This window comes from Chelon labrosus, assembly GCF_963514085.1.
Source record: "Chelon labrosus genome assembly, chromosome: 1".
Classification (NCBI taxonomy): Eukaryota; Metazoa; Chordata; class Actinopteri; order Mugiliformes; family Mugilidae; genus Chelon; species Chelon labrosus.
This window is the reverse complement of record NC_140337.1, coordinates 9,803,413-9,827,949: the sequence shown is the minus strand read 5'-3', so window position 1 is coordinate 9,827,949 and position 24,537 is coordinate 9,803,413. Positions and strand designations below refer to the sequence as shown.

The 24,537-nt window shown below is 44.0% G+C and overlaps 1 protein-coding gene across 4 annotated transcripts; it reads right to left on the bottom strand.

The window, feature by feature from the left end:
• Positions 1–4,664: 4,664 nt before the first annotated feature.
• Positions 4,665–24,088, bottom strand: tbc1d19 (TBC1 domain family, member 19). Of its 4 annotated transcripts, XM_084550394.1 has the most exons (21): positions 23,730–24,079; positions 23,525–23,597; positions 23,394–23,439; positions 20,100–20,175; positions 19,854–19,928; positions 18,770–18,833; positions 17,794–17,840; positions 17,595–17,705; positions 17,404–17,476; positions 16,136–16,174; positions 12,685–12,797; positions 11,346–11,420; positions 11,095–11,157; positions 8,917–9,001; positions 8,651–8,695; positions 8,491–8,523; positions 8,285–8,394; positions 8,106–8,197; positions 6,635–6,750; positions 6,454–6,524; positions 4,665–5,456 (listed from the first exon to the last, which is right to left on the bottom strand). In XM_084550394.1, exons 1-21 carry the CDS (start codon positions 23,823–23,825, stop codon positions 5,382–5,384), a joined length of 1,578 nt encoding a protein of 525 aa, XP_084406520.1. In that variant the 5' UTR covers positions 23,826–24,079; the 3' UTR covers positions 4,665–5,381. The 4 variants fall into 4 exon arrangements, with proteins under 4 accessions (XP_084406520.1, XP_084406519.1, XP_084406518.1 ...); XM_084550393.1 differs by having other exon boundaries at positions 8,285–8,523; positions 23,730–24,085; XM_084550392.1 differs by having other exon boundaries at positions 19,854–20,175; positions 23,730–24,084.
• Positions 24,089–24,537: the final 449 nt, after the last annotated feature.

Here is a 24,537-nt window from a genome sequence, read left to right as displayed (position 1 = left end):
AGTCGGTGTTGGCGGCGGAGACAGAGACAGTCTCTATAGATGAAAGGCAGGACACGGGGAGGGAGCATAAAAAGTAAATGCAAAATGACACAAAACTATCACATATAGACTAAAACTCTAGCTTATTTAACTTGCGTAAAATTATATCAGACAAGACTGACATAATTTACCAATATATAACATTTTGAACTGAACCCCAGGCCACATTCTGTCTGCACACAGAACATACAGCATAAGCTTATACACACACACTCACATACAGGCCTGTGTCTATATGTCAGTGCAAACACATGTAACGAGGGATGTATTTGCACAGCCCATTTTTTTTGGCGTTTCAGCCTGAATATGGAAGCCTGTAAATTAGCTTATTTCATGTGTAAAAATATTCATCTGGGGGCGACGACCCTGAGCAAAAGCCTGCAAAAAACGAGCGACCGATCAATATTGTCTAGTTAAAAACAGATGCAAATAGATGGAGATCCTGCTCTCATTAGGTTATGTCAATAGGGCAGTTTAAGCGGAGGTGGTGGTGGTGGGATGGGAGGTGGGGGTCACCTGTAACCTTCTTGTAATGATCACGATGACTACTGGAACAAATGTGATGCCGCTTCCTTATATAATTGATGCACGGAAGGGTTTGTCAGTGTCAGCCTCCCTGGAAACACCTCAGCGCATCCTGCATTCCTGTCATGGCATGCATTCCTCGTGTAATGTACAGAGAGGGAGAGGAGGGGGGAAAAAAAGAAGGAAGGTGACATAAAGATGCATCACTTTCCATTAAAGCTCCTGCGTAGGGCATTCCTCGGCTTTCCCGGAGAAAGGAGAGAGTGTGTGTGTGTGAGAGAGGGAGAGAGGGAGAGAGAGGGAGAGGGGGGGGGGGGGGCGAAACAGTACATGCGTAAATAAATTGGAGGACACTTGTATCCGACATGGATTGTGTTTACCTGTGATGGCTAGATTTTCAGCATCAGACGAGTGGCTGCCGGGTAGATCATTCGAGTAAGTGCACTCCAAGCCCAGTACCGCATAGATGACGAGTCCACGTAGCAATACATTCACCACCTTGTGGATGTAACTCATGGTGGAGATGGTTGGAGAAGGGGGGGGGGGAAGAAAGCCTAGTATATATATATATATTTATATCCGAGTAGAGATTAAAAGCGCAGCGCCGATCCCAAGAAGAGATGGCAAGCTGTAAATATATATATAACCTGTCTATATGGTGGCACAGGTAAAATGCACCAACTTCAGGAGAAGGAAGAATTTAAAAAAAATCCCGCAGTGTTTGCAAAGCTACCGGCTAACAGGCAAAACCGGAGAAGAGAACCTCACAGGAGCGTGGAAAATGCCTCTAAAATAACAGTTCATGGTGGGTCAGCGACGAGACAAACTACGACCCTCTTTAAAAAAAAAAAAAAAAAAAAAACTCTAACAGCCTCTAATGGCTCTGCTGAATGTTTCGGAGGGGGCACTGCTCTGTGATACCACCAGCGAGCACCCCATATCTAATTTTATAAATTCAAATACACCAGCTAAGAGACGCACATGCAGCCTAACTGAAGTAATTCCTTGTTCGGAAAAAAAAATAATAAAATATATATATATATATATAAAAAAAAAAATGGAGGGTATCCGTGAGCTAATGATAATGTCAAGAGCCGTGTTAAATCCTTAGCTTGGAAGAAAACAGTCTGTGTACTTCCACGTACAGTGTACAAACGCCGGCGACAGATTCAGCATATTGAACTCGCAGAGTCTCGTGGGTCCGCCTCTTCACGCGAAAGTAGCAAATCCCATTGCATTGAAATAAAAATTTAGAAAAAAAAAAAAAAAGAAAGAAAAAAAAAAAAAGGTAGGTGTTTTTTCGTCCTGGTTTCTGGAGCAAGTTTCTTTTAAGTCAAAGCCCTTCGTGCCTCGACGTGATCCTGTATCCTCATGTCATATCAGCTGCTCGCCGGCTGATGCGGAGCAGCAGGGAAGAGAAGCCGAGCAGGAGCGGGCAGGGGCGGAAGTCAGTATGCAAAAATGGTTTGACATCAGGAGGAGGAGGAGGAGGAGGAGGAGGAGGGAGGAAGGAAAGACTGGTGGTGGGGGGGGGGCTGGACTTTCATTTAGCCCCGAGTGATAGAGAGCTAAAGCGTGCGGGATGACACCACCAGAGGGATTTGTTTTTGTTTTTAGGGAAATTCAGTGGGGCTCGTTAAGCTGCGGGACGCCGCTTCCCCTTTCTCTCTCTCTCTCCACCCCCCTCCCTCCCCGAACTTCACGCACCGGTAATGGGCGTCCCACGAGCGGTTCGAGTTTTTTTTCTTTTTTTTTAGTCCAGCCTCAGCCAAAGTAGAGACGCCCTCTGAAGAAACTTCGAGTGTTTTTCCCAGCAGGTTGACGCGGAGGATGAGGCTGATACCCTCCTCATTGTTCCTTCCTCGCCAGCCCACTCACACACACACACATCCAAGTTTTCCTCCAGACTGAGCGCTCTGATTGGCTGGACTGTCCCAACATGGCAGAACCTGATTGGCTGCCTCAGACAGCACTTTTTTTTTAATCTCTTTTGAAGATGCTAAGCGCGGTTAAAAATATATAAATATAAATGTGTTAAAGGATAATACCGGTATTTTTTTACTTAGAAGGAATGTTTTGTCATTTATTTGTCTGTATTAATCGGTAATGTAGAAAATGTGGCTCAAGTATGGCCTCCTACTTCTAATACTATATTAATAAATTAAAAAAATCTAATTCAGAAAAAAAAACTTTATTGATCCTGACAAGGAAATTAGACTCAAGATTCAAGGTGTGTTATAATATAGAAATAAAAATACAGTTATGTATACAAAGTAATAATAAGTAGGTGAATACAGTATAATTAAAATATAATATTAATAAAAGAAAATTAAATCAGAAAAATAAAACTTTATTGATACTGACATGGGAATTACTGAATATAATGCTAATATAGAGCCTTAATAATATGGTTATATTAATGGGTAAATAGAAAATGCATGTTACATGGATGATGGTGGATGATTGTATACTGTTAAGTTATTTTATTATCAAAGACACCATCAAAAGTATTAAAAAATAACAATATAATCTTTACGTTTGTGTCTTTGTAATACTAAACTGTGTTTTAAGGTATGTTTTACAGTGTGCATTTTGAAGAAGTAGAGAGCTACTCATGTAAACATGATTTTTGACCTGTTTAAAAGTATAAAAGTCAAGGTGCACTTCTATATCACGTCCTTGATGTTTAGTAAATTCAGTAAGTGAACCTTAACTTTTGGTTTCTCCGATCACTGTTTAAAAAAAGGTGGCTTTCCCATAGTAGGTCTCTGGGAAACACCAGGATCATCGCATGCAAATAGGCCAAGTTTAGAGAGTCATTTCAATATTAGACAGTATGTTTCCTTGTGTGTCTATAAATGGCAGGGTGGACAGGTATTTGTTTATTGGAGGTGTTTTGGTAGATAGTCTAAACTACACAGCCATTTTGAGAGTCCAACTATTTAGCCAGGTTTAGAGTATCATATAAAGTAAAAGACAGGCAAATTGGTGGAGGCTGTGTGCCAACACCAGCTTTTATGAAAACTGTTTCTACATCCAACATCATTCCTGTTTTACAACTTCTGGGATTACTTCATGAAAGAACCAGTCCAAGGTTTGGACTTTTTTTTTTCTAATACATTTTTCAATGGCTTTTCAAGGTCGGTAATGTTTCCCAGAACATGATACTGCGTATTTAAACCAATGCATTTTGTTTAATTTAATGCTGCGCAATCTTCAAAGGGCCATGGCTAAATCTAAATTTTCCTTGATCAGGTCATTTTCATAAGTTAGTTTTAATTTTAGTTTATGTCGTAAGACTAATAAGTCTTTCAATGCAGGACAGGCAGTTTAGTTTTACACTGTGAGGAAGGCTGTTTTAGGAGTTATGGTGTGAGAGCTGTTAAGACATTTTATATCATCAGTGGGGTCAAAACATCAAACAACACGCTGCCGTCCAAACAGTTATTAAGCTGACTGTACTTGATACGGCTTTCAGCAAGACCTCTTTCAGCGATGGCCAGCCTCAGAGTGTTGATGGACAGGAGGCACATTGCCCTGCGTTGCCACACATCAGCCACCAGGAGGGACTGCTGTATGAGCGAATTACGCAGCAGGTAATACTTGTCTCAGGAGAAACAGACTTGCGGGGGCCAAAGGAGGTGCACGGCTGATAAAACAGTCATGCCGTGGGAGTCCTAGTAAACAGGTGGCAGATGCAGCAGAAACGAGGAGAGGGAGAGACGAAAGAGAAGAACAGCATAATTCGATACGAGCCCGCGGAGGGGGCACCGGGGAGGAAGGCAGCCAACAACGAAAGGAGGAATAGAGCAGATGCTTGGTGTAGGAGGAGGACTGGGGGAGTCAGTCAAGTCGCTGAATGCTGCCTCCTGTCACTTACCCATTCTGCTTTTCTCTAGAAATGACTGTGGTGAGCTTCCAGAGTACAGTACGCCCTGTCCAAATATTTACCCTGTCACACAACGTGAGAAAAACAGTCAGTTAAAGGAGAAGGAAAGATCAGCAACAAATATGCTGAGGAAACAGGGACTAAAAATGTCTCTACATGCAAAGGTCAAAGTCATTAATGCAACAAAACTTTATTTCATTTCATTATTTAATTTAGCAGAAAAACACTATTGACGCTCAAAGAATACTATTATTAATGAGGTATTTAAAAAAAAAACGACATTACAGAATAGGTGAATACATTCGAAGTGCATGATTTGAAATTGAAAATACATATTGGCACTGAAGGCGCTAAATGTCCCTTAAGGGTGCAGTAATATGTGATTCCTTCATAAATACATTATGTGAGTAACAGTGTCTGAAGACGCTGGCACAGACCAGTGCCTCCAATCTCCTCATTCATCAGCAGTAGCATTATCTAATGGCATTATAATGCGATGGAGTCACAGAGCAGAATAAATTGCAAGAGCTAATTAACACTTAATTTAGCCAAGCTTGGAGACGTTACTGTTGTTCTGTCGCAACACAATTACTGCTTGGTGCAACCCATCTCCTAATCAGCTGATCCGAGCACTGCTGTGCAGATCGTCTTCCCTGCAGAGCGTATGGCTTAAGGAGGCTAGCTTAGCCCCACTGGCGTGTTCGCTATACTGACATACTGTATAATATCTTCAAACACGATACTGAGTGTTGACTATTTGTGGTGCACACATGCTAAAGATGGGTTTGGCTTTTCGCTTGAACCAGCGCGCGGCTTCGGTTTCTCGGTGGACGTCGCGTCGGTGCGTTTGTGGCGGAGCAAAGTGGCGTTCTTCTAGCTTCATCGTCCGAGCGGTACGCACCACCCGTACAAGTTCCCCCGGCGTTCTTCAGATGGCAGTGGCAAAGAGAAAGATCTGGATGAGTGGCATGACCTTCAGCGTTGACAGGTCAGCGAGGACAGCCTGCGGTCGAAGTGTTTGTCGGAGACAGAAAAAAAGAAAAACACAAATGAGACTTGTCATCGAAATTTTTCCGCCCCTCCTGACCAGTCTCACCTCAGCTCAACAAGCCCATGGGAAGCTATGAAGCGCGCCCTCCCCCTTCCCAAGAGACATAGTTCAGCATTTAAAAAAAGAAGCACACAGGGCGGCGTGCATAATGATGATGCAGGATCCTTGGGAAGCGACAATCCACGCTTAAGAGCACACCGCTCCCCACCCTGTCCTTTTGGGATCGGTGGGAGATTAAATTTAGGGACCCTATCGTGTTTAGAGAGAGGGTTTAATATTTCAACGCTGGGCCCGAGGTTCTAAATATAAGATAAGGAGCAGTGTGTTATGGTAGCTTCTCTCTACTGGGGGCAGGTGGTAAATGAGCAAGCAAACAGTGCCGGCCACCATCTTAAAGCAGCAGATGTGCGTGTCGACCTCATGCGTCACATCGTAGTTTAACCCCCTCACCCTCGGGGGAAGAGGGGGGTGACAGCGAGGCGAGTCATCTTATGGCATAGTCTTGGTTTCAGTCATATGATAGCGGGCCCACTGTATCAGAGCGGGTGATGTATACAGGACAGGCATGTACAGGAATTGCGTTTCTGATTACTGTAACAACGCAACATGAGTGAAGAAGAAGCCATCAGCGGCTAGACTCACTTTTAGGGCTATAGAGACGCTTATTATGGATTCTCCTGGATGGAATTGACACAAGTTTTAAGCCAGCTTTTAAGCGGTGTTGGGAAATGGAGGCTACGGCGGTGGTGGGCCGGTTGCGCAGGGGCGGGGTGAGAAGGTGAGGGTTCTTAGGTGTCGGGTTTTTTCAGACATTCGGAAGACCGGGTTACTGGTCCTGGCCGGTCATTAGCGGCTATTTACAGCCCTCCAGGAGTATGTGGGGGGACAGGGAGAGGGCTGGAGCCCAAGTTTCAAACACATACAGGAGTCGTACGTGAGACGGACATACCTCGGCTGAGGCCAGCGACGTCACCTCCATCAGGTTCTCGGCTCGAAAGGCAAACACGGCAGCTGCTAGAACTGGAGGAGGAGGAGGAAGAACATGTAGGAAGAGATTAAACTGGTGTCAGTGCAAATATCAAGATCTAGATTTACTCCGTAGTTTGTCAGTGAGGGTTATATTTGCCTACCTGCGACTACCTCCAGCGAATCGTACCCGAGGATTCGATCCCAAAGAAGCAGCAGCTGATCAGTGGAGAGGTAGCCAGAAAAGGCCCGCACCATCCACTTGAAGGCTATACGCAACCTGGAGCCAGAAACATCACATCTGTTAGAAAAGAAAGGAAATCTACAAAGATCTAATTAGATTTCTTTCAAATGTAACTTGTTGGCACGTAAAAGCAGATAAAACGACACCATTTTGCGCAATATTAATTATTTAAGCTTCCATGAAATATTCAATGAAAATGTGGTTCCAGCCTTTCAACACAAGATGGCAGTAGCTCATTAGTAGAGGACGGCAACAAGCCCGTGACCTTCCAAGAACGAAATCTTTGTGCATGGTGCATGATGATGTACGGTAAGAAATAAACAGGAAGATAATTTAATCGTATGTCAACATCGCCCATAACATTATGACACAACAGTCAAGTGAATAATACGGATTGTCTGGTTATCACGGCACCCGTGAGTGGGTGGGAAATACTCGGCAGGAACTGAACATTTTGTCCTTAAAGATGACGCTAGAAGCAGGAGAAGGAATTTGAGCGACTTTGACGAGGGCCAGATTGTGACGGCTAGACGACTGAGTCAGAGTTCCCAGTCTGCTTTGGTCAGTACCTATCAGATGTGGTCCATGGAAGGAATGAAGCAGCGACGGGGTCTTGAGGCTCACTGCCGAAGGAGGGGTCTGAACGAATACATGAGCTACTGAAGCTTTTGTGTGTTGCTGCGTAGCCAGTTGGGGCACCCATACCGACCCCTGTCCAGTGGACACCAGAACTCAACTACACAGCAACGGGAAGAAGTGGCTTGGTCTGATGTATTATCACATTTAGGTTGTTTGGATGGACAGTTGAGTGTGAATCTAGGGAACGTATGGTACCAGGATGCAAGATCACCCCTTTTCTGTTCTGCTAGCAATGTTCAGGTGGTGGTATATATCAAAGCAGCATCCATATAAATGTCAGGAAGCAGGTTTCCTTGAAGAAAAATTCATCATAAATGTAATGAGACGTCATTGTTATTCGCTTCGTGGGTCATAATGTTACGGCTGATCGGTGTGCACGAATATGAAGTGGAAATGCTGAGCCGCATCCATGAAACTGATGTCTTTATCACTGCAAAATGCACCACTGGAGACAGGTTTACTCGGAGGAAGAAGAAAGTGTTATTCAGGATACCACGGTTTCCATGGCAATATCAAATTTTACCAGTGCAGTGTGCGAGGTTTCTGTTTAGCTTCAGTGATATTCTGCACGTGTTGGTGAAGATTTCAGACAAAGGATGTTTGGGAGAGATGTCCAAAATAGAACTAACGACCGCTAGTTGTTGATTTATATAAATAATTCACTGGTGGTGAATTACTCTTCAAGCCCATCATTCAGCACTGCTGAGGCCAAACAAAAGGCAGCAGGATAAAGCGGCGTGCAGGCAACTCACGGCTGCGCCCCGATCTGTCGAAGGTGATAGAAGAGCTGAGGGAGGTGGGTCTGGAGCAGCCGCTCGAACTGCAGGCACAGAGACACTATACCCTGCGGGAGCACACGTGCGACAGCGTGAGGTCCACGCGCGGAGGCGGGAGAGCAGAATATTTAAGAGGTTCCTCTGGAAAAACTTACAGAGGGGGAGGACGAGATGGAGTGCAGCCTGAAGAAGTAGCGGATGTACATCTCCCTGAATACGCTGTACAGTTTAGACGGCTCGTTGTACAGGAAGCACAACGGCGCCACTGTGGGGATAAACACGCACAAACTTCCTGTTACATCCTGATCAATGTGTTCTCTACCTGGAAGGGGAGCACGATGAAGCAGCGGAACGCACTCACCGTACATGGAAAACCCGTGAAAGGGGATGACACCTGTTCAAATGAGATTTTCAAGTAAGTGCATTGAAGGCAGTGCATTTTGTACGCATCAGAACAATAAATATCTGCTGCACCTACGCAGCTCATTGTCAGAACATAAAGTAATTTGATGCAGGCTCACCGTTGGGCGGATAAACAACAGCACACTCCTCATCTCCCACTTTCCCTGCGGGACAGACACACAAAGACGCTGATAAGTAAGATTCGGAGCGCCGTGTCTGGCTCCCTAATTCCCATAATACCCATCTACGCGCAAAGACGCCTGCGCGGGCGAACGCGTAAGGTCATCGGAGTGAAGTGGCACTCCTCAGAGCTCCTGCTACGATGCGGCGTGTGTCTACGAGGAGTACGTGTCCTGTGGGCTGAAAGAAGAGCACATCATCTCACCCTGGATGTAGGATTTGGGAGGAGTGGCACTGTTGTACTTGAAGTGATCCAAGACGGCGGTGTCACGGGAGAAGCAGAGCAGCACCTGGGAACAGGAGGACTCACACTTTACGTGGAAAATGTAGGGAGGGTTTTTTTTTTTTTAAACACAAAAAACATCATCTTTCACTCTTTTTTTTTTTCCATCTCTGTCCGACACCCACGTGCTCAACATGTAATCGTACCCTCGCCTGACGACAGGGGATAAGGGAGACAGTAGTTAATAATCTTTTATTTGCTCTGGCGCTGGTGATGTGGCCTTGAGCGGCCTCGTTTCCTCTTGGGTAAGGCCTCTATTAAGGCAGCGCACCTGGAGCCAGCGTTTCAGGGCGGACTGAGGCAGGCGGAAACCGAGCCCCCGAGTGGATGCTTGCTCCACAGAACGGCCGAATAAGTGGGAGCTCTTTCCGCTACAGTCCCAATTTCTGCGTCTTTTTGAGAGCAGATTTCATTTCCGACCGCCACTCGAGACAAATTACATTACAGAGAAGAATCATCTTTCAGCTGATTAAAAGTGGAATACTTAAAATGATGGCAGATGAGGGCTACAGGAGAAAATGTTTTCATTTGACCTTTAGGATTATTTGCCGAGTATAAGATCAGGGTGGTCTATAACTTTTTGTCTGTTAGATAGGTTATATACTGTGAGGCATTCTCCATCAATTCCCCATGTTTCCGTAGAAAGAAAGAAAGAAAGATATTCAAAATGACCCCATCCCCAAGTCCAATCCCCGGTTCTTAGAAGCTTCTTCTAACTCTCGAACGACCCCGAACGCAGGCTCTCACGCCACCGAGTGGATTCTTTCACTGCCTAGCGAGTTGACCATTAGTCAATATTGACAGGGACAGAGGAGCTTTGTTCTTGATACACCTGTGTAATCATTGGTTAGCCGCCAAGGAGCAGGACAGGCTAATAGGTGCTGAATAAACCGGTTGCTGGCGTATTTGAGTGGTTATCAGCCGAGCACCAAATGCAAACAGAGCATTGCCTACCGGAGGGGCTAATAAGACGAGGTCACAGCCATGTCTGGGCCGAAATATGTAACTGTAGATAAGGAGGAAAGCAGTCGTACAGCAACTGTCGTTAGGCGACGGTGAACGGAGTTCAAATGTTTGAGGGGGAGATGAGCGCTTTACGATACTCAGCATCGGTACTGGACAAAATCTTTGGGTCGGATAATGCATCGGTTAGATCCGTAAGCCTAAACTTTGAATGAACTTGTGTCACGTGAACAGTAGTGGAACATGAGTGAGACCTGTCATCAGCTCTGAGGTGACATTTAAAGACCAGTCAAAGCTGTTGGGTGTTTCGAGGTCGGAAGCAAGTGAGTCAGAAACACTTGATGAATCATCACAGAAAGGAGAACACCAAGACAAACTTAATATTGACTGTATCAGCTGATTCTCCAGGTTGCAGTATCAGTATCGGACGTGAAAAAGTGGTGTTGACCCGTGTCAAGTTTGGAGCAGTCGAATCCCGGCTGACGTTTAAGCACATGCATATCCAGCAGAAAACGGAAGACAATATTTTTACGATTATTTTGTTATGACATGCACAGTACCACTCTATTCGCACTAGATTAGTAGTGCCTGGAGGCGTCATGTGATTTAGAAATGACTCCTCTATGTCTGTGCTCTCTCTAAAAAACTCTGTGTTTTATTCAAAGCTACTGACATCCACCTGGATGTGATATCAAGGCTCTGCTTCGGTCTGCTTCCACCCGTTACACCACAACCAGCTCATCACCCTTAGGGATTTTGCTCTTCCAATGGTCCAAGCGTTCATATATAATTGCCAACACAACCTATAATCTATAATCCTAGGACTAAGAACTCTAAGATCACAGACAAACTCCTACAATTAATAAAAATAACTAGAGGTAATACTAGTCCCGTTTGGATACGGATTTATTTGAACTGTAAAATAAAGTCAGTGTTTGTATTTCATTGTTTTGAGACTCTATGTAGACAACACTTACAACCCATAACTTCAACAAAAATGTGAAGGAGTATCTATTAACAGCTATGTCTTCCTAAATGTGATTCACAAAAACCCTAATGAGAACAATTAAACCATGCTGATGTCAAGGTTGTGTCATTTCTAGGGAAAACTGCTGATGTGGGAAAGAGAGAACCGACCTGATAGAGGAAGTCTTCAAACACAAAGTAGTAGTCATCATTACTGGCGGTGAGCTTCACATCCTGTTGGCCCAGGCATTTCGGAAAAGGAGCAGCAATATTAATATTTTATAGCTGAAAGCGAAGAGCTGAACATTTAAAGTAACATCTGATATTTGTGTTAAAAACGGAGGTATGATTCAACAGTGTGACTCCAAAGGTTACCAGAAAAGGTGTTCATTTACTGTAACTGCACGTGCAGACGAGCTTACCTTATAGATGAGGTTGTCCACTAGCAGGTCGTGTTGTATGACTCCAGCCTTCAGCTGTTCATAATGCATCACATCCTGAAAAGAACCAGCATGCTATATGAGAGCAGAAACAGCACGCCATTTATCAAACGTGTGACAAAACATTTGTTTACGAAGTTAATGTTAATCCTGTTGTCACTCATTTACATTTTTTTTTTTTTTTTTTTTAAAAACCCTCTTCACCCTCTTAACGGATGCTGCTAAATCAACCCGATGTGTTCTCCCCGACTGTGATGACAGCAGGAGAAGTTTAACGGAGCGGTGTCGCGTTTCCGACCACATGGTTAAACTCAAACTCGCCTCCGGTTTGGGACAGGTTATCATAAATGAACCAGAGAACAGGGGGAGCAATAAAAATGTCCTGTGTGACGGCTGTGAAGCACCTTGGCAGTGATCTGCGGTGCGGATGTAAGAGCAGAAACAGACATGGCGAGTTTGAGACATTCGCGGCGACATGGACAGCATCAGGGGAAGACGTTCGGCGAAAAATACTTAGAGCTGATCGTACGTCTTGCCGGGTTTTAAAGTTGAAACGTGGGTCACGGCGGTTCACTTTCTAGGCCAGAGAGTAAAAGAGTCAGCGGTAGGACACACAGGCTAGGCACTATGACAAAACCTCTACATATTTATCAATGAATATAAATTGATAAACCTCGGCAAAGTAAAATCCATGATATAGCTGAGGAGATGCAGACTGCTTGTCACTCGCCAACAGTGACTGTTTAATGTGTTTGCCCCGAGTTGCCCAGAGCCATGCTAACACTCTCCAGACCTCACTATGCTCCCTGTAAGTCTCCCCAGCAAATCAATCTCCCAATCACAAGCACTGTTTTATCGACCTGGACCCAACGTAAGCCTCTGGTGGATCCCGGCGTTTACACAGGCCCTTGCCACACAGGCAGGCAGCCGCACTGTTTGGGCTTACTGAGCAAAAGCATTCGATTATCTCAACATTTGCGCGCGCGGGACAAGCCGGGCTAAGATAAATAGCACGGCTGCGAGAATGCAGATCGTGTAGGAATAATAGGTCAGTGGGTGTTTTGTGTCACACGTTGTTGTTTTTTTTTTCTGTCCACAATGTAAACGCTACGGTATAAAACGAAAAGCGCTGGCAGGAGCCTCCACTGAAACATATACACAAAGGCCCAGATAACTGAAAAGAGCTGAAGCCTGTAGTAAACACGCAGTTTGGGAATCGCTGCAGCTGTGTGTGCGCGGCTGCTTTATAGCAAACACTGACAGCAGCCGTCGGAGTCAAACTCAGCCGTGTGTGTGTGTGTGTGTCTGTACGCTACTGTACCTGTGGCTGGTTTGTGGAATTGAGGATGAGGGCCCACAGGTCTGCACGGAGCCCGGTGGGGCAGCCCTGCCTGCTGTACTGCTGCGCTGCGGCGCTGTCCTGCTCCACAAGCACTACACAAGAAAAAGGACGGTGAGAGGAACGTGCACGAAATAACTGTCCCACCTGCCCCCCCTCGTCCAGTATTTATGCTAAGCTAAGTGGCTCCATCCTTGTAAAATGTTTTAAACACAAAAACAAATAAGAAGTATATTTACGAGCAAAATTATATTACACCCTGTGAAGCAAAAATGTAAAAAGCAATGACTTTCTCAGTTTCATCATTTCAAATGAAATATTATTAAATATAATATTTATAATGATGATGGAAAATAAAATTTTATTTATTAAAAAACTGAGCAAAAAAATGATCATTCATCCATAAAAATACATACAATACAATACAGTATGCTAAAGCCTCTAACATCTTCTCATGATTTGAGATCAATGTTTTATTAGTTTTACTTCTATTTTGTGCATTAAGTCAGTCGGTTGAAGTCCAGCGACAGGAGTTAACCCACAGTTCGCAGGACATCAGCACCCCTAATGTTGAGGCAGGTACAAGCACTGAGGCAGACAGAGAGGCCAGCCAGCCAAAAAGGGAGAAAATTAGCGGTCAGAAAGCAAGGATCAAATGGCCAGGTGCATCAGATATTAGGCAGTGGGAGGACATCAATAGTGATTTGGGTAGTGTACTAGGTAGACTTAAAGGGACGGCGGAGAGTAAGTTGGAGAAAATGGGAGATATTATTTATGGTTATGGTAAGGAAAGATTTGGTGTGGTTGAGAAACAGAAGAAACAAGAGGGACAGGTGGTTAGATCGAGGCGTCAGCAAGAGATCGATAGGCTCGTACAGGAGAGGAGACTCCTTAAGAAGCAGTGGAGGAAAGCTACAGCTGAAGAGAAGGAAGGTATTGATTGTTTACAGGCAGATGTTAGGAAGCGATTGGCAGCGTTAAGAAGGGCGGAGAACATTAGGAAAACTAGGAAAAGGAAAGAGCGAGCTAGATTAGCATTTTATAAGGACCCATTTAGGTTTGTGAAGTCACTATTTAGTAAGGAAAAGAATGGTAGCCTCACGGTACCAAAAGAGAGGCTTGAGGAGTACTTGGAGGAGGTGCATAAAGATACGGACAGGTTTAGAAAGTTGGCACTACCCTCTGATATTCCACCTATTGGTGAAATAGTTAGCCAGTGTGATGACAGCCCATTAAGGTGGAAAGAGGTTCAAGAAGTGGTAAGACGTGCAAGAGCCTCTTCAGCCCCGGGACCTAATGGGGTCCCCTACCGGCTGTGTATAAGAGTGCACCAGATGTGCTGAGGTTCCTGTGGAAATTGATGAAAGTAGTATGGAAGAAACAGGTTATTCCCAAGGCATGGCGCAGGGCAGGGGGGATTTTTATTCCCAAAGAGAGGGACTCATTGGAAATAAGCCAGTTTAGACTAATTAGTCTGCTTAATGTTGAGGGGAAGATTTTCTTCAGTGTTGTGGCACAGAGGTTGTCTAGTTACTTGGTTAAAAACAGACTAGTTGATACGTCGGTGCAAAAGGCTGAGGGGGGTGACTCCAGGACGCTGGAAGTCACGGTTAAGCCTTCTCGAGGTGTCGTAGGCCTAACTTAACGAAACATCGGTGAAGGGAGGTGCCCACTCGAAAACCCCAATGACATGCTGCATACTGCTGTTGTCTTCTTGTTACGTGGTAGCTATGGTTAGCTGCTGAGCGGGCCATACAAGCCAGCAGCGTTTAGTTAATGTTTTACAATGTCTGAACTATGCTGCTCAATGGGCTTACAAGCCAGCAGCTTTTACTTAGTTTATGTAGATTATAGGTTAATTGTCATATTATATGACCATAGGTTTGGTAGGGTCTCTTAGCTGAACAGGGCCTCTAAATGTGTTTTGCCTGGGATTTTGGCACAAGGGATTATAACATCTTATCCTGTGTATTACTGAATGTTACTCCTTTGTGCTGGAAGGCAACCTCCACGTATGAGACCCGTTGTTACTTGTGAAACACAGAAAGTCGTTTTCAATGGAATCTGGGGATAAGAGGCTACAAACCAATGGTGGACGCCGGTCGGCGCGTGATGGATGTGACTCGCTATAAATGGAAGCTGAGTTGGCTTCAACTTCCTTCAACGTGTCAACCAATCACGCGTCTGTTTCAACCGTATTTAAACAGAATGACGGCGTAACAACTGGAAGGAGCGTTAAAGCAACGCTTCAGCAGCGGCTCGCCAACGATGTAACTGGCTCCCCTCGGCTGTTCTTCAACTTTTGCTGCTCATAGTGTTAAGATCCCATACTAATCTCTTAAACATTGCATTACCTTTAAGTCAAGCTATGAAGCTAAAACTAAAGAGCAACAATAGGAGCAGGAAATCCTTAAATTTGAAATGCTAACCTGCAAGAAACAAGCTGGGAAAATGCAGGCGGTTCAGCCCTAAGACTGTTAAGAGCTTTGTCATCTCCAAGAAAAACCTAGAAATCTCCCCATTAGTACATGAAATAGAGCTTTTTCTTTCAAAGCAATGCGTCCAAAAAACAGAGAGACAAACGAAATTAGCACAAATGTGTTATATAAACATCTAAATCCACAGCCCTCAAAGAACGCATAAACAGTAAAAATCCTAACACAGGCCTTTCTATCACGGTGACTACAACACGACTTTCCAAAGAACGCTCAGGCGCGCGCTCTATTCGACCCTAAATCTCCGCTTTGACAGTAGCCGAAAACACGTGGCCTTAGGCTTAAGGTGCTGGCCAGCCATAACATAAACCAACACACTCCTTGCCTCTTAAATTTCCGATTTGAGTGCACTTAAGACTTGGCCTAGAAAAGTGGCAGCCCGGGAGCTGACCTGGGATTGAAACAGTAGGCCGAGGCCACATGGATATGTATATACAATATCAGGCTGTGTTTTTAAGATTCCTGACGTTTGATGTTTGAACAGGGTCTATAATAAGGTTGGTGTTTATTCCGAGCTGATAGCAGAGCAATGAATTATTAGTTAAAGTGACCCTCTTACCGATTACAACACCTGAGAGGGCAAAGCATTTATTAAAGGCAGCAGATGAGGTCGTGTGCGGTTGTCAGTCAGACAAATGCGTTCTCTGCACTAAATGGGTCAATGTGGATATAATCACCCTTTTGTCATTATAAGGCCTTCCAGATAAAAGACTCTTTAATGTAAAAATAAAACCAAAATGTCTAAATTTAGTAGGATCGAGACTGTAGCCTTAAGTTTCTCTAATTATTCTGAGATGGCGGATTGAGAAATTGAAGGAATTGTGTAAAAGGTGTATTAACGTGCATTTACATGCAATATCTCATTTAAATAATAACCTTTTTTTTCTTTTTTTTTTTAACAAAAGGATAAATATAAAAACCAAACAGCGAGCACTGACCTTTTTTCCCGATTTGAACATAGTCGTTTTCAAACAAGTCTGCACAGGGACAAGAAGGACAGAATGTAACTGATTCATGGTGGTGTTATCTGTTTGATTTACAAACACAGAGATGGTGGATACAATTCTATTTAAAGCCTGAACTGCAACAAAGTCAATATCTGGACTTCGCTGAGATACCGTTTGAGAAATCCCAGACAGCCGCGTGGATCAGGAGAGGAACGGGAGCTGATACGGGGCCGGCGCGGTTTATAGACCATTAAAACACCTCTGTTCATTAGGTAAACAGTCATTACGGAGCAGTTCTGATTATTCACTACTAGAAAAGGGGTTAAGCCGGGTATGGAGAAGCTGTTGAATGACCCAGGCTCGTCGACAAACGTGTTTAATAGGAAATATTTTATACCACCTTAGTCTGAACAGACCGGCCCAATCAGAAGGAATGTTGTACTAAATTAAGAAGGATGGTGTTAACGTTTGGTAACCCATTCAATAGGAAAATATTAGCGCTTAATATGTAAACACTTGATCTGGTTGTTTCTCTCTGGTTGAAACAAATCCGTTCTTTCTGTGTATGCTCCCCTGACATGGGGTAAACATCGGGCGACATGAGTTTCTGTAGCAAAAAAGATTCTGATTTGCTGATTAGAGCTTCGAGTTCAAAAGATTAACAGAATCGCAGATGATGCCGACAGCGCTGCTGAGAACGTGGGTCTGTCTTGGTCATGAATGACTTCAGCGTTGTCAAATCGCGCGGCACGACGCACTGGGCAGGTCCAAAACGCAGCACTTCCATTGACGTTGTCAGGTTGGGGTTATGTAACACAGATTTTATCAGATTAATTTTATTTAGCGTCCATGTAAGCAGATGATTTTGATTTTTTTTCATCCATGTAAACATAGCCACAGTCGCCAATGGGACTTTGCTCTGATGGTGATTTTGCACAGACTCCCAGTTGTAAATATTGTAAATTCAATAACTTTTGTAATTTCAACAGTGCGTCAATTTGCGGTATTATGTGAGAGAGAATGATTTATTGAGACTACCCCCTTTTAGTGCAGCGCAAAAAGCTAAAAAGAGCCTTGACTGGTACCACAAGGAAGCTACTGCAGGTTTAGCTCTGTAAAGCTACCAACGCGTCATTCTAGTATTACTTCAGTGGCACAGAGAGCAGAGGATTCTCAACCTTTTCCCTGTCTTGGCTGGAAAGCAAATATAATAGTTTCTTTAATTCGCATGGAGGTCTATTTGCACTTTCTGTGAATACCTGGATGAATGTGTGCATGGTCATCAATCCCCAGCTGCCCAGTGGTCAGGCTGAGCTCAGAGTAGGCCCGCCTCTGAAAGAGTGACACAAAAGAACCCACACATTTTAAATCAATTGTACCATTCCTTGGATCAGCTTGATGTACATTTAAGGGTAATCACGGAAAACTTGATAGCACCACAGATACCTACCAGCTGTGGGATGTCCCTGACGTTGAGGGGGACCTGGATGAGGCCCCAGTGGCTTCGGACGCCGATGTCCTCGCTGCCGTCGTGGTTGGGATTCCGCAAACTGATTAACACCTGTTTAGACAGCAACGGTTTAGTTTTGATCTGGCTCTTTATTGAAATAGTTTTTACAAATAAGCCGAGCAGGAAGGAATGTGCTTACCTCCAGAAAGTCTTTGGGGGCATAGACGGGCCTAACGCGAGCCAATTCTGCAGCAACACAAACACATGACAGTCTTTACCTTGCTTTTCTTAATGCTGCCACTTACAAAGACAAATTCTCCACATGCAAATAGTGTTTGAACTTCATAACAGGTTGAACGGCTGAAAAACGGCTGAAAAATCTAGAATATCTCCAGCTGTGAGGCTCCACTTCTGTGTTTATGCATTCACATTGGACAAAGTCAAAGGGACAGCACAGGGGAGGTGAGGCAAGCTTCAAGTGGGATTTCCTTCCACTGTCGTCGCAGAGTGGCAGTAAATTCAAGTGCCGTGTCGTCCAACACCAAGGGCATATTAAGGTTTTGAACGGAAGGATCGGCGCTGCTTGTTATCGCCTCCCCCGAACAGGGAGTCTGGACAGCTTCTATATTCACAGTCCAAACTATTTACAGACAGAGAACGGCACATCCTAAATGTTATTGTATGCCAGTGAGCTGAGATAGCTCTGTTAGGACACAGGATTAAAGTGTTCTTTGTAAGCATACAAGCTCGAAGTGACAATGGTTGGTTCATTGATATCTACCAGCTCAGGTTTTCATAGTGACGTATGAGACGTGTCTTCTGACAGTAACCGCTATAGCTAACAACGATCCATTCATAAATGTGTTTTTGCTTGATAATCAAAATAGTCTTGGAGTAGTACGAAATCACAACGATCATGATTTAGACACCTAAAATCATGATTTAAGCAAGCATTTATCTATAAGTAAGAATCAGCGTATAGATAGACACTAAGACAAGCCACTAAGAAAGCATTCCCTGGATAAATACAGCTTAAAAAACAAACATGGAAGTGGCAGATCTGGTTTGAAGATGAGTTAAGCGGATGTTAAATGCTCCAGCGCAAAACATCAACACTAATCTGTCATAAAAGGCGGATTGCCCGGCCGCCAAACCCCTGGGTAATGTCTTGACACCTGGTTCATCCGCGCCCATCTCGTTCCATTTGTTGGTGAGCTCCTTCTGCTCTGCAGCCGGCCTCTGTGGAGTGGGCGGAAAGAGAGGATTTCAGCTTAGAAATGACACGCAGAAGAAAGACAAGCTTGGTAATGTGACATTGGAAAAGCGCTTCTTCGTTAACGAAACAAACTAAATACTAAAACTGATTGGAGACTGCATTGTTTGGTTGGCATCAGCTAGAAAACAGGTGGTCAGGCTGTGAATGAAAATGGCTCGACCAATTCTTGGTTAATGTCAGACGGATAGGCGGTTTAGGCTCCTGCGTCAATTTGACGGCATAGCTGCGGCGACAGAACAGAGCGCACGCAGACCCTAGCACCGTAGCCTGACGTACACCTCTCCAGAAATGTGACTACGTGTTGCGGCGACACAGACCACAAGAGCTGTGATTGGTCCGCTTGGTAGTAGCGTGTTTCCGCTTTAGTATTTCCGGCTGCTTCTCCATCCCCAATTTTCAAATTGATTGTTTTGGATCCATAAAGATAGAACACATCAGGGAAAGGTTAACTGAGGAGGTTCAGCGATACAAACATTATTATGACTCGTCTTAATAATTTCAGTTGCTATTGTTGAAAGTGAAGCAGGAAGTAGATACAAAAATGAATCCAACTGGCAAAAAAGACACAGCACTGACTAGTGTTTGGGTGGCGTTTTACAGAGCAAGCCAGATTGACGAGTGCAAAAGTATAAATGCCTCGCACTGGCGTAGGCTACGTGCGCAGGCTGCGTAGGTTACGTGCGTAGGTTACGTGCGTAGGCTGCGTAGCCTATGTGCGTGGGCTGCGTAGGCTGCGTGCGTGGGCTACGTAGGTTGCGTGCGTGGGCTACGTAGGTTGCGTGCGTAGGCTGCATAGGCTACGTCGTCTATGTCCCGCAGTACCCTAAAAGAGCTCAGAACTTAGTAAATTCAGGCTTAGAAGAACTACGGTATGTTAGAAAATACCGTATTATGAAGGCCCTTTCATGACAACAGCTACTGCAGAGACATGAATTGCAATCTGCTGTGATTAAGCTGCATTAGCAGTGATTGACAATAGCTACCATGCGAGCCAGAGGCAGTCCAAGCTCTGTACTCATGCTGTTCAGGCTTTTGAGGACACGCTTCTCCCAGCTGGCCTGTGGAAGACAGCAAACACATTTAGTTTCAAATACCACTGGACAAACACCTAAGTGATTAAAAAAAGATTTGGATCCAGGATGTGGATTCGGAAGGCAAACTAATAAAGGTCCAGAGAGGCGGAAGAAGCGCGAGCGAGCAGTGACGGAGATAAGAGCAGACAGACTGACCTGTGCCTTGCGCATGTAGGCCAACGGCTCTTTCAGATGCTCTGGAGGAGCCGTGGGATGGCTCGGAGGCAGCTGGCTAGAATAAGCAAATGCAAGAGTGGAGGCAAGGAACGTTACAGTACATTAATGGAAGGGCCGATCAAGTAAATACCTCAAAATGCCGCTGTTTTTTTTTTTGTTTTTTTTTTACAGGAAGACTGACGGCCGTTAGAAGCTGGAGCCAACAAATTCACAAACAACGTTTTATTTCAACAAGAAAAGTGTGTAAAAGAAGGAGGCTGTCAAACAAAGGTGGGCAGATATATTTTTTTGCTGCTAAAACAGGCAGTCGGTGAACATTAATGGCCCGCAAATAGACCACAGATGAGTCAGAGCACATCTCCACCAGATGCACGTCTTTCTCCAGCTGAGCATGCTCATGGGATATTGAATGACTCAAGGTCTCGGTGCGTTAAACAACATTCAACCTAATCTAAACACCTATAAGAGCGCATAGGACTGATTGCTGGCTAGAAGACGGAGGCATTAGTCAGTGCTATATGTCCTTCTTCCAAAGCATTAAGGGGCCAATGTTTCAGTCAGAGCCTAAATAGACCGAGGAGGTCAGGTCACTTCCAATGATAAAAGGGTGCAGTAAAACTTTCCAACGTGTTTATTGAAGACTTACAGATACTGAGCTGGAAAACTCTAATAAGGATCCCAACTAAAATGGCAAATAAATGTAGCCTGGAAGCAAACTTGAACTTCCCCCGCCAACATAACATTTTGTGGAAGAAACTTGGTCCATTGGGAATTGAATATCAGGCTAATCAGATCACTTGGGCAGGGTTTATGCAGCGGTGGACAGATGAGTAACAACCGCATAGTCACGCTGGTCATCTGAGTGCTGTGGCAAGATGGCTCTGCGTGCCGTCTGCATCTGTTCAAAGCTGTCTATAATGAAATCCAAACTGTGTGCTACCTGACTCAAATACCGGTAAGGACTGAGTCTGACTATGCCAGGCTAACATAACATAACACAACATAACTCTGGATTATGGTCATTATCAGTGTTTAAAGGCAAAATAACTTGCAAAGCCAGTACATACAACAGTACGTACAGAGGGATATTGAAGTTGTGTTTTAGTCAATGAACTCTGCTATGAAAATTAATGATAGTTCAGTGGTACGATAAGCAGAAGAACCGGTCTACAAAGATGTGTGGAATGTGTTTTGAACACACTGATGGGAACTACATGGCACTGGATAATTAACTAAGTATGAAAACGATGTGAATCGCACGCTGCAGCCTTTGCGGACGCCAGATCTCAAGTCAAAAGAACACCTGCGAGAGATTTTGGACGAAAATCTTACAACGGTGAGTGGGAAGGAAGCAGGAATCATTTCTCTGTAAGGGCAACAACTACGCATGCGAATGTAAATGGTTTTGATGATGGTGGCGCCCTCCATCGTGTCAATTAAAACGCAGAGTTGGGGAATGTCTTTTGGAGGAATGGTTTCATCCCTACTGTAAAGTTTCACAGATCTGTAGGGTCAATACCAAGACTGTTCTGGCCACACGTGACAGCCCATCACCTTACTACACAATTGTGAGCGTTTATACTTCTGTCCGTGTCGCTCTGCAATTTCTGCACAGCTCCAAAACACTAGTAGACAGCTGGGCGTCTACGCCACAGCTGGGCTTATTCATCTACTTCAAACAACGGTGACTGAAACCAAGCGGATGATGTTAGAGTTGTAGCTAATAAATTGCAGCAATTACTTTAAGTGCAACTCAGGAAAGAGAGGAGACATCAGAGGAGATTGTGTTTATGAGCTCTGAACAGAATGAGGCGGACAGGCGGCGAACTGAGAGATGTGGACAAGGAAACGTCGGGCGGAGCAATCACTGTCGCTGCGACATTTAACTCATTAAGTTTATTATTATTATTAAAAAAGTTATCCAGTGAATTCTGATGTTTTGTGTGTTCTGTGTTTTTGGTAAGTGAGAAAACATAAATTCAACAGCAGTAAGATAGGAGTATGGCAAAAAAAAGTCAGCTAGAAAGCTGAAGAGCTGCAGGGCAGAGCAACAGGCTGGGCCTGTACTGGCATATCTTTACATACTGCACATTTCTCCGCCCGTGTATGAGATCAGTGTGACTGAAAACACTTATCTACATGTTGGAGTCAAAGCGTTCTGAATGATAATCAGTATGATACAGATAACACAACCACCTGGCGCGTAACGGCATCAGAAGACTTGTTCTTACATGCATCTTGTTCACTGGGACGGAGACTCTCAGTGCCAGAGTGGGCATAAGACTACAGCACCTGACATGTCTGTGCAGATTTCTTAATCGTCTAGTTCATTGCATAACACTCGAGACAAAGACCTGTACTGTGAATGGGGCACCTCTCACAGATGTTGTTTTAGAACTGCAAAAGCAACGTGTTGGGTGCGTTCAGCTGCCTGGGTTTCAGCTTGGTTTTTGGCATCTCTGCGCTCAGATCGGGTACTTGTCGAGTAAAATGCACACGGTTACACGCACATGACAAGCAATTCCACAAAATAAAAACAAAAATACAAATCAAAAAGCGCTTTTTAGTAGGCCTCAAAGATCTTTACAATGAGTGTGCCTCGTACGAGAAATGGTTTGTGTTTCAAGTGTTTTCGAGTGTTTGGCGTTAATAAGATAAGATGATCACACACGTCACAGTCTGAAGCAAGACGAATCTTGAAAGTTGCTCTGGTGAATAAGTTTTGCAATCAAACATTGTGTTAGCTGAGACGGGACAATAACAGGGAGATGCTTGATACAGAACATCTACAAAACACACGAAACATCTGCACGCTAGAACCGTAGGAGGTTTCACTCGTGGTAGTGTGTAGTGGCTTTAAGGGTGCTGTTGCGTGGGTGCGTACAACTCCATTGAGTCTGGGAGTAAAAAAAAACGACTAATTTGTTATTTTGTGGATTGCAATGTGACTAATACTAATAATCACAGATGATCTATGCATCTCAACATACACACGTGTAATAATACATGTGACTATAACAAGCCTTTCACACCTGATAAATAAATCACAGGCTATATAACTGGAGTCAACATACAAACATTTCATGAAAGACACAGGGGACAATACGGACGGTATTTACATATCTAAGAGATTCTGCAGAATAGAACTTGTAATGCTTGCTGAAAGGACAGGGCAAACCACAGGAATTAAAACTGAACAGGATCCTGATAGGTGGATGGAGTGTGGGAAAACGTGTGCAGATACATTATCACTTTAGACTGAGTTTCACTTACATGTGCAGTTCTCTATAGACTGCATTCTGCAGCCTTTTTTCCCAGCCTGTAAGACATGTAAACACGTTATTGGCACTGCACAGAAAGAAAAATAATATGAGTGTAACACATTAGCACATTAATACGGCTACCTGATGTTTTGAGAAAACTGCGCACGTCCTCTTTTAAAGACTCCAATTTTATGTCAGGTTGATGTAAACACTCCTAAGAATTTGTGACAGGAGACAAATTCGTTATGTAGCCAGCCATGTAAACAGGAAGTAAACAACTACACATCCCCTCTGAGATTGACAGCTACCTGCTCGGCATCGTTAGCCACATGCTAACTTAACTCACTTTGGCTTGCCTCTCTATCTGAGAGTGTAAATGGCTTCCTTTGAGCCGCTGGACGATGTGAGCGATGGTCAGGGACAAGTCGGCGCCCTCGTCCATCCTCCCGGTCAAGGTTTCGGCGTGTGACGCTGATAAAACCGGCTTGGTTTTGTTTTAGCTACACCAGCATCAGCATCCAGCGACGTGACGACGCAGCCCCTGCAGAGGTTACTTAGCAACTGGTTAGCGCGTGCGTGCCGGGGAAACAAGAACCCGGAAGTATGGTTCCGACCACAGAAACGGTTCCGACGATATTTGAATGGGTTTGAGCATTTAAATTTCTCATATACGAAACTTTTATTTTGGATTTTTAATATGACGTCAATAAAAAATGCAAAACCTAAAAAATATAAAGGCCTATATAAACAGATTTACATCTGATGCTGCATTTGATAGAGAGGAATATCATGCTCAGTAATCTTGTATCAGTCTGATACTCATGATAAAATCTGATTGGGATGTTATATTATTGACATTTGCATTAATAAAAAAGCAATTAAATTAGCTTCATCCCAACTCATTTCCTCCTTAAATTATCAAATTCTGCACAGATGTCCATGCATTTGTATTGACAATGCAACATTTTAATCAAGTTCCTGTAATAAGGATCATTACAGCCATAAGAAGTCTCCTACTTTCGATACTTTGAAGTGCTGCGGCCTACATTTTGCTGATCACAGGTTAACCTTTTTTTCTCACGTGAGAGTGTCTGCAAGTTCATAAAAGGGTTCCAAATCATTTGAATAATAACAGGTTACGGCAAGGTGTAAAT

Bases quoted from the DNA above. Each gene is read 5' to 3' on its own strand.
- tbc1d19 (XM_084550391.1), bottom strand. From the start codon at position 23,825: ATGGACGAGGGCGCCGACTTGTCCCTGACCATCGCTCACATCGTCCAG. The intron at 23,440-23,524 runs GTAGCCGTATTA...CATGTCTTACAG, and splicing joins CAGTTTTCTCAAAACATCAG to GCTGGGAAAAAAGGCTGCAG. The intron at 17,841-18,769 runs GTGTCAAGACAT...GTGTTGCTGCAG, and splicing joins GATGGGCGCGGATGAACCAG to AATTGGCTCGCGTTAGGCCC.